The 12,986-nt window shown below is 41.4% G+C and overlaps 1 protein-coding gene across 1 annotated transcript in view; it reads left to right on the top strand.

Moving 5' to 3' along the window:
- Ube2u (ubiquitin conjugating enzyme E2 U) overlaps positions 1-12,986 on the top strand; it is a 45,554-nt gene that overhangs the window by 6,320 nt on the left and 26,248 nt on the right. Inside the window, exons 4-5 of the mRNA XM_057785232.1 lie at positions 133-230; positions 4,099-4,219. Of these exons, the coding sequence (XP_057641215.1) occupies positions 133-230; positions 4,099-4,219 (219 nt within the window). The remainder of the gene's footprint in view (positions 1-132; positions 231-4,098; positions 4,220-12,986) is intronic.

Here is a 12,986-nt window from a genome sequence, read left to right as displayed (position 1 = left end):
GACGCGGGAGAACCGCGCAGTGACTATCATTACATGAAACAGGAAGAGAGGAAGAAGAGTAGGTCAATTATTTATAAACTATGATGCTTTATAAGTTTTGAATACTAAAACTAATACACTGTTTTAATACAGTAGACCCACATACCGGTCATCCCAGTATACACTTTTTGGACAACCAGGACAGCTGGAACACAAATTACACAATACGCAGCATCTTACATGCTATACAGGTAAGAATACAGTTACTGTAATGCACTCTCTTCTTCTTCTTCTTCTTCTTCTTCTTCTTCTTCTTCTTCTTCTTCTTCTTCTTCTTCTTCTTCTTCTTCTTCTTCTTCTTTATTCTTATTCTTATTCTTCTTCCTCCTCCTCCTCCTCCTTCTTCTTCTTCTTCTCTGAGATGGGGCCTCACTATGTAGCCCCAGGTTGGCCTCAAACTCATGATTCTCCTGCCTCCATCTCCTGGGGACCAGAATTATGAGCATGTACCACCATGCCTAACTTAATGCTTTAACACATTTAATTCTCCCACTTAATTATCACACAAGGGTTAACATGTACACAGCATATTTAAATGCTTAAAGGATCTGAGCGAGCTGGCTAGTGTCAATCAAAACTTCTTCATTGGGAACTGAGGAGTGGATCTTTAGCTGCAGACTACTCTGAAGAAAGAAACCATTGAGATGGTGTGAATTATAGACATACATCCGGGCTTTATTTCAGCTTCTAACAGTGAACATGTCTCTGGAGTTGTTCCTAATTCCTGGGCCTCACCTGTCTCAGAGAGGTGAGCTACTAGCTACACCTTAGAATATTCAGCTTTCAGCTGCTCTCTCTCTCTCTCTCTCTCTCTCTCTCTCTCTCTCTCTCTCTCTCTCTCTCTCTCCTCTCTTTCTCTCTCCCTCCTAAGTGTTCATATCATACCTGTTGAATAATGAAACCAAAGATACTCTCTCCTCGGGTCAATAAACCAAGGGGCTCGTCACACCCCAGTTACGTCACGCACCTCTCCCTCTCATACGTCTTTTCTGATTCCTTTTCCTAGGGTAAAATTCATGGCATTGGTCTGGAGGGCACTGGCTTTGCCAGGTACCCGACAGTATTTAGATTTCTATCCGATACTATGGCACTTCAATGTACATACTATTTCCTAAACTGTTTTCCATTGGACCAGCCTGTTGCCTGATTGAAATGTGCCAAGGAGCTGAATTCTCACTTACTCTTCAGTAATTTCATTTAAACCACTACCTTTTACCAATGTTTACTAGTAATGGACAATACAGACACAAATCATAATTATTGCTTACTTTCTTTTGAATTAAAAAACCATATTTCTAATTACCATGTTGTTGCTTTTCATAGAGATGGTACTTTAAATATTGTTTAAAATATTTTAAAAATAGTAGTCATCCCACCAAAATAAATGCAATCTTAAATAATTAGAAAATTCCACATAAAATAAAAAGATAAATATCAACACTCATCCATAAAACAAAACCATCAGCTGCAATCAAATGGATGTTATAAAACCTATCTCTCTACTGTTACAGGCACTTGCGGAAGATCCAGAATTCTCTGTTTATCCCTGGAGTCTTTTGTTTTTGAAATTCTGCCACCATGACTCTAATTTAAAGACTGAGCCTTTGTTCTCAGTGTGTCTGAGTTACACATATGCTAATCTACTAATAACATATAGTAGTAGTATATACAAATATGCCAGTTTTTAAAAGTCATTAAATACTTGCAATAGCCGTGTATATGTCATGTGAATAAGTCTCTCGCACACAGCAGTTAAAGAGAAAATATGCAATAAAATTTGCCAGATGCGCCTTGCTGAGTAAGATTCTCTCCAGCCAGAGACCAAAGCTTGCTCTCAACGATGAGTTTCTTCTGCTTCCCACCCACTTTGAAAGGTAGGGTGGAATCCTCTCTGAATCCTTATTTGGGCAATTACTCTGATCTTGGAAATGTAGGCTGAATGTGTTTCCCAGAGAGAAAACTCCAGTAAAAGCAAAGAATTCTTGTCGCTTTTGAAATATCAGATGTCAAAATGATTACTTTCATTTGAGAAAGTCTGCTATAAGTTCCGTATTTTTGTTTTGATTTTGCTTGTGGTTTTCTGCATGCATTTATTATTTACTGCGTGCCTCCCTGCAGCATGCACGTGAGGGTCAAAGGGCAACTTGCTGGAGAAGTTTCTCTCTTTCCACCATATGGGTCCCAGGACTCAAACTCAGGTAGAGAAGTTTAGCTGCAAGCACCTTCACCCATAAACCCTCGCTTGCCCTAGTTTTCTGTTTGTTTTAAGGTAGGGTCTCACTATGAAGTCCTGATTGGCCTCAAATTCACCATCTCCTGCTTCTATCTCCCCAGGTGTGTGCCACCACATAGGACCTTTTCATGATTTTCGCTGATTTATTATTTTACATTTGTCTCTTTATGTGGGGGTGACAGACTTTGAAACACATGTGGAGGAGTGCACAGAGAAATGCTCATTCCTCGTGGCTTGCTCAGCTTGATGCAACCCAAAACCACCTGACTGGAGGTGGCACGGCCTACAGTAGGCTGGGTCCTCCTACATCAATTGTTAATGCAGAAAATGCACCACGGGCTTGTTGACAGGTCAAGCAAATGGAGACAATGCTGCAGTTAAGGTTCACTCTTCCCAGATGGCCCCAGTTTGTGTCAAGTTGAAAAACAAAAACAAACCAGCACAAACAGTAAGGCATGCAGTAATTCTGCTACCGTATTTTATTGGCCTGCATATTATAACATGCAATGTTCAAAATATTGAATTCATAAACAGATATTTTTAATTTAGGGTAAAACAATTTTTTGAAGTGACTAATAAGCAAATCATGGTTTAGTACAATTTTGGTAACCACTGGTCAATCCAAGTATATGGATTCTTTGATATGCAGAATTTTAAAAAGATTCCCTCAAGACACTAACCTACATACTACTGTGAATGGAATACATACAGAATTTTGGTTATCAGTCAACTCACCTTAAGACAAGAAGGTTAGTCTATACTTTGCAAGATGCTCGTGGTCTTTAACATCAGAAGGCAGAAGAGGGAGGACAGCTGAAGAAGGGTCAGATGCCAAGCTCAGGGAGGTTCTCTTGCACCATAGCTGGCTTTGAGACGCTAAACATCAAAGACAAGGACAGAAGAGATGTCTGTAGGAGCAGAAGGTGTCCACCAGCTAACAGTCTGAACAATAATGAGACCCTCAATCCTACAGCTGAAAGGAACTGAATTCAGCCAACCTCATGCTTGTAAGAACATGAAAAGTGCTTCATCCAGATTCTTCTGACAAGAGCCCAGCCTGTTGACACTGGGCCTCTGGCCTTGTTAAAGCTGGAAACTAATCTACATTCTGGGTTTTCCACCTAAAAATACAGATTATAAGATTGTTCCTTTTAAGATGCTAATTTGTGGTGGTCAAAAAATCACAGAAAGCTGCTGTAGGTACTAAATTAATCATTTAAAGACCAAAAGGGATAGCGACATGTGTGCAATCTTCGTACCTGTGTGTTTAGACATGATCTAATGTAGTCTCCTATTAGTATGTAATGGGAGACTTTTTTATTGTCTTCCAATGTTTATCTTACTTTATGTCAAAATCCAATTTAAACTTATATGATAGAATGGATGTTATAGAGGATAAAAGCTTTTGCTTTGACCCCAGTTTTTGATGAATACACACAATAAAACCAAGATAAAGTGAGTTTCCTGGGCATGTTCTGTATCTTTTATCATCTCTACAAACCTGTCTCCTAGTATGTCTAGACACCAGCAGTCCCCAGGGAAGCAAGATGTGAGGTAACAAGCCACGAGCCTCATGGTAAAATCTAAAATAATAGAAATGGATTCATTTAAGCTATAAGAGCTAGTTAATAATAAACCTGAGCTAATAGGCCAAACAGTTTGTAATTAACATTAAGCCTCTGCGTGGTTATTCAGGAACTGGCAGGCAGGAGAGAAACATCCAGTTACACTCACTAAATGCTTGTTGAGTTTACATGCATTGACTTGTCTTGTTATTCCAAGAAAAGTTTATTTTGAACTTGTTTGTTGTATGTGCTTTCTTTCAGAGGCTACTTTCTAATCCTGTCCTAGAAAACCCAGTGAATTTGGAAGCAGCCAAGCTGTTGGTTAAAGATGAGTCTATGTACAGAGTAGTAGTTCAGAAACTTTTCAAGCCAGCACCGCCAGGTAAGAACTACTTGCCTGGTTTTCCTTGGAAATTAGCACCTATACGTGAACTATTTAAAGCAAATAAGTGATTGAATAAATCGCTGACATGTAAGGAATATTTTAATATTTTCTGTATCCATTTTCAGTAAGGAAATGGCATTGCATTTCCTCTCCTATAGCTATTTGTCAGACCAACCGGTGTGAACCTTTTACATTTTTAAATTTTTTGTTTTTTATTAGTATGTGGTTTGGATGGGTGGGTAGACACAGCGCGTGTGTGGATGAGAAGAACACCTGAAGAGCTTAGTTCTCTCCTCCCACCACGGATCCCCACTATAAACTCATGTCATCAAGCCTGTGTATCAAGGGATTTTATTTATTTTTTACCATCTTGCCAGCACAGTATACTCCTTTTTAAAATATCAATAAAGATTTCAGTCTCAATGTATTTACATGTTATGGTCATGTAAACGATAGAGATGGGCACTATCAATTAAATATCCACCCATTATCATATGGCATCTGACTTTTATTCTCACATCTGTAATGAATGTTTCCCAGACCCCAGATGTTGCTGACCTTTGCCTCCTTTCCTCTTATTTAAGAAAATATTCAACATTTTCTTCCTGGGCATTTTCTTCCCAGATATTCTTTGCAATGGTCCTGTGGGAACGACACTGGAAACACTCCAGTCTCCTGCTTAGTTATTGATATCCTTGGGTTCCTGCCAGCATCCTCCACTCTGTGCTGGCTCCTGCCACCTCCATTGTTCCAGTGTCGTCTCTCCAGTCAGAGGGTTTTCCCACAGGCAAGCAATGAGACGGAGTTCCTTCTTACCTGCCCTGGCCCTCCTAGAAGCATTCAGCAACCTTGCACACTAGTATGATTGCCTCTCCAGCCTGCAGACTTCCATCACTTTGCATACTTTCCTCTCCTGTTTTTATCGACCCCACCCCCGCTTTCCTTCTAAGACTCCACACTTCGCAGTTCATTCGGAAAGGCTTGTGAAAGCTTGTACCATGGTGATCAAGTTCAATTTTTCCTCCTCCACAGGCTTTTGGATCTGATACAAATTAAGCAGTCTTAATCAGAAGTCCTCGCCAATACCTCCAGGCATATGCTTGATTTTTTTTTTTTTTCAGAGTTCTTCCAGCTTTTGCTGGCCCCTTTGAAGTTGATGAACGCTTCACACTGACATCTCCTCTGGACCTAGCGCTATTCCGTACCATCCACAGAAATATTCTCTAGAATAGTACTGACTCTCAGGAAATATCTGGAAGATGAATGAAGAGTAATTCATTTAATCTTTCACGGAAACCTACTATACCCTCATTACAAAAAATATTCTGTGTGGTGAAGTTGTGCCCATATGCTGGTGAATAGCATTTTTTTAAAACTTGGTTTAAAAATTTTTCTGGATTTTGATTTTGTCCTGCTGTGGGACAAGTCTGAAATCAAAGCTAAATATGGTGGCACACACCTGCCATTCCAGTACTCGGGAAGCAGAGATGATGAGTTCAGGCTAGACTTAGCTATGCAGCAAGACCTTGACTCAAATAAAAGCAAGCACTGTTTACTTTCCCTGTTTCTGTGACTTAAAAAATTTTTTTTATTGCAAATGCAACTTAAGGAAGAAAAGTATTATTTTGGTTTATAGATAGCAGTCATCGTCCATTGTGGTGGCGAAATCACAGGGAGAGAAGCATAAAGCAGTTGGTCACATTGTACATACAGTCAAGAGGCAGAGAGCAATACATGCCGGTACTCAGCCAGCTTTCTCCTACTGATGCGGTCTAGAACCCAACCCCAGGAAATGGTGCCACCCACAGTGGATGGTTTCACCCATCTCAATCAAACTGGTCAAAAGACTTGCACACAGGTATGCCATCTCCTAGGTGATCTCATCAAGACAATAAAAATTAACCATTGCAGCTCTAGCCCTTGTCAATGTGACAGCCAATTACATCACTTTCAGCCAATACCTTCCACCTCCTGTCCCTAAACTCTCATGTTCATCCCATGATGCAAAATAGAACCCAACTTCAAATGTCCCCATAATCACTAACAGTTCCACCAATGAAAACATCCAAAGTTCTCTCCTCATTCGAGACTCGAGGCCAATCACTTAGTTGTTAATACTATAAAATACAAACAGTTTAATACTTCTAATATACAGTGGCACAGAATAAACATTCATATTCCAAAAAGAAAGAATAGGGTCAAAGCAATGAATGATAAGATCAAAGCAAGACCCAAATCTGGAAAAGCACCAAATCTGGCAGCTCCATGCCTGGCATCTAGAGCTCATGGTTAGATCATCTGGGCTCCAAAAGGTTCATATTCCCATACTTCTCCAGCACTGCAGCCAATAGCATATAGAGAATTTCTCATACCAGCTCCATTCTATGCCTCTAGCTTACCTTGGTACACATTCCATGGCCATAACATCCCCAACATCCTGACATCTCCCTTGTAACTTAGGCTCCACATTTAATGCCCACTTTAGGGCCTCCTTGCAGGGACTCCAACCCTGTCACACTTCCTTGCCTTTTACACTGCCTGGAACTACAGAGTAGGACTTCATGTCTTTCTCATTCTTGTCTCTCTCATTCTTGTAAAACTAGTGCCACACAGGTGATACTAGGAAGTTCCTACAACCCTGGGGAAATACTTCTCTAATTAGTAGCTTTCGAGGAGCAGAAAGTCCCTGAGGTTTAGGTTTTCACCCTTCAGATAAATTCAGTTTTTCACAAGGTACAGTCTCTATTAGGTGAGGTTTTACCCTGAGGACACCTTGCCCACAGTCCAAATGAAAGCCAAGCTCTTCTGATTGGTGCCCATCTTCAAAACAATTACAGCTGTTTTTCTCAGCACCAGCCTAAATGCTCTCCTGTCTTGAAGTTTTCCCCGCCAAACAAATTAGTCCATCAACTGTAAATTCAACTTCACTTAAGTTCTCAAAAGCACAGGCTCTTGGCCAAAATATCACAGGAATGGCCCATCCCACTTCCTGATGGAGGTCTTGTTCCCTGACTGGGCCTGCATTGCCCATGTGTCTCTGGTCATTCTTGTCTCTTAGGTTCCCATCAGAATAGCTCATGTAAGCTCTGCTTGCAGCATTTAAGACTTTCCTGGCCCAACCTCCAAAGTCTTCCACATCCTTCCGTGAAGCCAGTTCTAAAGGCCTAAGAACAATGTGCTCAGGTCTCTCAAAGCACAGGCCACACTTATCAGTACCAAACCCAAGTATTATTTATTTCCCTATTGCTGTCATAAAACACTCTGACTTTAAGTAAGGAAGGATTTGTTTTGGCTCACAGTGTGAGGTTACTAGGATACACACGTTGGAGCCCACAAGACTCTACAGTGACTGCACAGCTGACAGACCAATAGTCAGATCCACGGGAAGTGTACACATGCTCGTCCACATGAAACAACCTATTGTGCAGAGCTGCGGGAACACTTGTCTTTTGAAAAAGTCACTGTCATAACTGTGGAAACCTTGTGGAGCCATGATTCTTCCCTTCAAAATGGGATTCGTTCCCTGAACACCTCAGCAGTATAACCTTCTGTGGGGGCAGTGGAATGATCTTGCTCTATTCCCCCACATCATGAGACCTTAGAGTAATAACATTCACTCTTTGTTCTAACAGTCAAATTTACATAGAGTCAGTCCCACAAAATTACCTGCTAACAGACCACAGAGAAATTTCTATAGAATACGGACACTGAGCAAGAAGGCAGCCTGCCCCATTTTTGCTAACAAAAAAATCTGGGCATCCCCAAAGCTGTTTATCACCAAAGAGATTTGATGGCAAGAATGGGTGAATCCAGGATTCAGGGATGTTTAGTAACTTTATCTAATGGTTTGGAATGTCAGGTGCTTCCCCTTGAATGCTGGCTCTTTCCTGGGTCGGGCCACCTGTTCCAGAGTACTGCTTTGTCAGGTTCTTCCTGCCCTGTTTTGTGATTTTCATATGCATACTATTATCCTTGCCTGTGGAATTTTCCAACTATGTCATGTAAAAACCTCATGGAGCCGGGCGGTGGTGGCGCACGCCTTTAATCCCAGCATTTGGGAGGCAGAGGCAGGCGGATCTCTGTGAGTTCGAGACCAGCCTGGTCTACAAGAGCTAGTTCCAGGACAGGCTCCAAAACCACAGAGAAACCTTGTCTCGAAAAAAACCAAAAAAAAAAAAAAAAAAAAAACCTCATGGAGATGAGCCCACACTCTTCTTCTCCTCACTGGTTCTACTTCTTCCCTTTCCTCTCATTTCTTCTCCTTATTCTTCCCCTTACTCTTCTTCTTATTCTTCCTCTCCTCCACGCCCCCTTCACTTCATTTTCTCCTCTTGCACGAAAAATAAAGAAGATGCAGATGTAATGTACTTGAGTTATTTTTTTACCCTCAGATCCTTGCCTGCCATAGACATCCAATTCTGAGCCCTGAGGTGGTACTGAGGCTGGTACTCAAGGCCCCCAATATACACAGTCAAGGAGCAGAGACCCATGAATGCCAGTGCTTAGTCAGCTTTCTCAGGTTTATACTACAGGACACAAGTCTGTAGATGGAAGTTCCTGCCCCACTAGGTCCCACAGTCGTTCATTCCCAAAGAAATACACAGAGGCTTATATTAATTATAAACAGTTTGACTTATTAGCTCAGGCTTATTATTAGCTAGCTCTTAAAACTTAAATTAACCCATAATTCTTATCCATGTTTAGCCACATGATTTGGTACCTTTTCTCAGTGCAGCCTTCTCATCTTGCTTCCTCTGTGCCTGGGTGGTGACTGCAGACTGAGCCTTTCCTCCTCCCAGAATTCTCCTAGTCTGGTTGTCCCACCTATACTTCCTGCCTGGCTACTGGCCAATCAGCATTTCATTAAACCAATACAAGTGACAAATCTTTACAGGGTACAAGAGCATTATCCCACAGCACAAACCCGGGAAATAGTGCTAACCATAGTAACTGAATCTTTCCACTTTAGTTAATCTAGTCAAAATGAACCCTCACAGGCATGTGCAGAGGCCCATCTCCTGGATGGTTCTAAATCTCATCAAGCTGACAACTGAAATTGACTATCCCTGAAGTCAGTCTCCTTTTATTCTCCCTGGTAGACTTCATCCTTACAGGTTTACCATCACAACTTTACCAGCACACCATTCTGAAAAGCCAGCCAAACCAGCAAACACCCAGAAAAACAGGAATGAACCAAATAGCAGTCCTTAGCAGTTGTCACCATTTTATGTGTGCGTGATAGTGAAATGTGCAGAAATCAAAGCCAGCTGATGTGCCTCGGCTGGCTCACCATCTTGACTGTTCTGAGAGTAAAGTGTAGGACCCCATGACAGGAATGGCTTTCCGAGGTTGATGGGGGAAGAGCATGCTGATTTGGAGACAGCGGCTGCTTCTGCACACCAGGAGGAGGAAGTGGCAGGAAGCTTCCTCGGCACCATATTAGACAGAAGTACGTCTACGTGGACTTGTGTGAAAGCTACACCCAGCAGGAAGCAACTGCTTGTAAACACTTGCGAAAGGATCTCTGCAAGATTAGAAGAATCCTCACTTTTATATTGTACATTTAAAATATTACTACAAAATCCAGGAAATGTGTAGGAAGAATTATTGTCATGTATTAGACAATATGAATTTGAGTCAATGCATGAGAACCATGAAGCAATTCATTTGATCATCTCTTTCTTTAGCTTTAGATGAGAGCTATGTCCTCAGTGCCCAGTATAGTAGCAGACAGAGGGATTGAATAAAAATTTGTAGAATGAGCGAATGAAAAAATAACTTCCTACAAATTTAGATTTAGATTTTACTTCCTAGTTTACTTAGTACTTGAAAGGGCTTTTAATCATCTTGTCTTCACCACCTCATCCTTGGGGAGACATTCAAAAATGGATTAGTTGAAGGCCACGGAGCACCAAAGGATCCACACAAACCTTCCCAGTCTCTTGTGCTTCCAAGTTTAATGGGTGAATGCTTGTTTAGGGTCAAATCGTAAGAATTTGCATGTGTAAAATGGAAGGCCAATGTGATAGCCAAATGCAGTGCAATGAATAGGTTCCCAGGGGAACTCTTTACTTAATGTAAACCAGCAGTAGGAAATGTGCATCTACCAAGCACACGTTACACGGCTTCACCCTCCTGTCTGGTGGGCCCTCGTCTGAAATACCTGCTTGCTCCACTCGGAACATCACACTTGCTACGGCTGAAGAGACTGCTTTGCTCGTGCAAGATCAAAGGTGGCTGGAAGGTGCTTTGCAGGCGTCTGAAGAGCTGCCCTACAAAGGAAAGATTTTGTCTGTGTGGCTCCAGAAAACTGTGGTCCCTGACATTTACACACCAGTCAGCCTGTCCTAGGCCTTTCAGACAGTGGCCACTCAAGTCCAGCACTTGCAGGCTTGGCCCCATTTTCTACCAGAATATATCTCGACTGCAATGGAGATGTTTTCCTCAATCGTCAGTGTCGTCAATTAGTTTATCCTAAGCCCAACCTTCCATGTGATATGTAGACATGCCAATGCACTCATTCCTCAAGTTCTCCTCAAATAACGTCAGTGTTTGCCCAACCTACATGGCGATCCAAGCTCTGAGTTCAGGCTTTCGTGTTCTTATAGGCTCCCGTTCTTGTGACTTGGCTCCCTTGTCTAGAGTGCTCACACACCCGAGGCTGCCTAGTACCATCCTGATCGAACTGTTCCTAGTGATCCCTTTAGCTTGCGGTGTGCTAGTTTGGGCTATGAATTATGAGGCAGCTGACAGGACTCCTAACTGGCCTTCCCTAGAGGCAAAGGATGCCGTAGCTGCATCCTTCATGACAGACAGTACCACGCAAGTCCTTAAACAGTTCTCTAACTCCAGTTGCTTAAAAGAACAAACAAAGTCAATTGGTGAGGTAGTAAGCTCTTCGTCCAAATGGTGTTAATTTATAACCACCAGTATTGATTTAGTAGAGTTAAATGGCCATTTTCAATGTTATCTAAGAGGTCAGTTGCCTAGTTATGGTGGAAACTGGACAAGAAGCCACTCAGACACCTTCCAATGTGCACTTGCTAGTTAGGAAAATTTGAAGAAAGAAAGGTCTGGAAGGAGCCAATGTGTAGCAGCTGTTCGCCATCCAGACTGACTACTGTGACCTTCCAGCTTGTCATGGAAGGGATGTCGTATCGGCTCTGTGTCCTTTGTTGTTTCTCGAGCTGTCCTTTGCTTTCTGGGTGCTTAATACGGTCACATGATGTTTATCTTCTGAGGACCATGCTTGCTTTGACATTTGAAACATAGGACTTATATAATTTTACATTTTTTTTTGGTTGAAGTAAAATCTTGAGTATAAAAATAGAAACTAATTTGGAGTAAAAGGTAACTAATTCCGGTATAATGATTGCTTTTGTTAGCCAGGTGTCTTCATGTAACTTTTGATAATGGAAGATTGTTTTAAATTTCAGATGCTAGTTTTAATAAACTATATTATAATAAACTGGCAGATGAGTCAATAAATTAGCATGCGTAACTGGCAGATGAATTAATATCTGAATAAAGGGAATTACAGAAGTCGGGAGGATGGTACTTTTTTACATCATACACCTTTTCAAAATTTGGTTTTGAAATGAATTCCTATTAGGTAGAGTTTTTCACAGAAGTCCACACAGAAGTACCCTGTCTAATATAGAGTTTCGTGCTACTTCCTCCTCAAGGCATATGTATTCAGATAATTCTGTTCGGTTATACCTAGAAAGATGTCAGCACTTGATTCTCCACTTTAAGCTCCAGTTTAAGCCGAGTTTCTAACTTTTTATAACATCGAGTAACTTTTAAGACCATTTTCTCTACACAGAAAGCTGATGAAGTCTCACAGAATTGCGAGTCTCCATTTTATTTTTGGACTACATGCGTGGGGAGGCATGCGGGGTGGGGGTGGGAGCGGAAAATCTTCCTCTGGAAAACGGATTTTCTAGACACTGGGGGAAAGGAAATTTAGTCGGACCGCACTGCTCACTTCTCACATAACAGAAACTTCAGAAGCATCCCTGAGACCCAGCGACTGCAGCATTCTCTCACACATCCTGTCCCTTAGGGCGGAGATGCAGGAGGGGAGTTGAAACGGACCTCGGGGTGCATCGCCTCGCTGAGATGGCCCGCTGAACTGTTTCTTTGCCTCTTTGTGTATGACCGGCTCACAATAGGCCAGGGACTTCTTAGCGAAGTGTCTAAATTGTTAGCTTTGACTGAAATGTTAGGTTTATATTTTTATCAAAGAAACGTGTTCATAGCTTTGAAAGACAAAAAGTAGAACTTAGTTTTGCGTAGAGCATTTCAAGACCTTAGAAGCCCAAACCGGTCATCTTTGGGTGCTGCCCCCTGGAGGCAGCAACGTTCAGCGCTCTTAGCTGTTTTTTCCTGCATAGACCACCAGAATACAGATCAGCTTCCCTGCTAGCTATCTGAGATTTTCAGTTATTAGTTGTTATTTATAGACTTTATCTTATGCAACAAAAAGATTGGCCTCTTACATTGCTATTCATATCTACTCTTCTTTCACCTCATAGTTTTCATTATAGTCATATGTAATTTTTAAAATGTGTTAATACTTTGTAAATGCTTTTAAATTACTTTAAAAATGCTTTGTAAATATTCCTCACAATTCAGACATGGTGGTTATCTTTCTTTTCTTTTCCAGAAAGGCTTGATTTTTTTTTTCTTTCCCTTGCTTCTATAAATTCCTATCTATTCTTTTGTGAAATTTCCTGGTCAAGCTATGAAATAGCTCCTAGAT

Source organism: Chionomys nivalis, chromosome 11 (genome assembly GCF_950005125.1).
Source record: "Chionomys nivalis chromosome 11, mChiNiv1.1, whole genome shotgun sequence".
Lineage (NCBI taxonomy): Eukaryota > Metazoa > Chordata > Mammalia > Rodentia > Cricetidae > Chionomys > Chionomys nivalis.
This window is presented reverse-complemented; position numbering and strand designations above follow the sequence as displayed.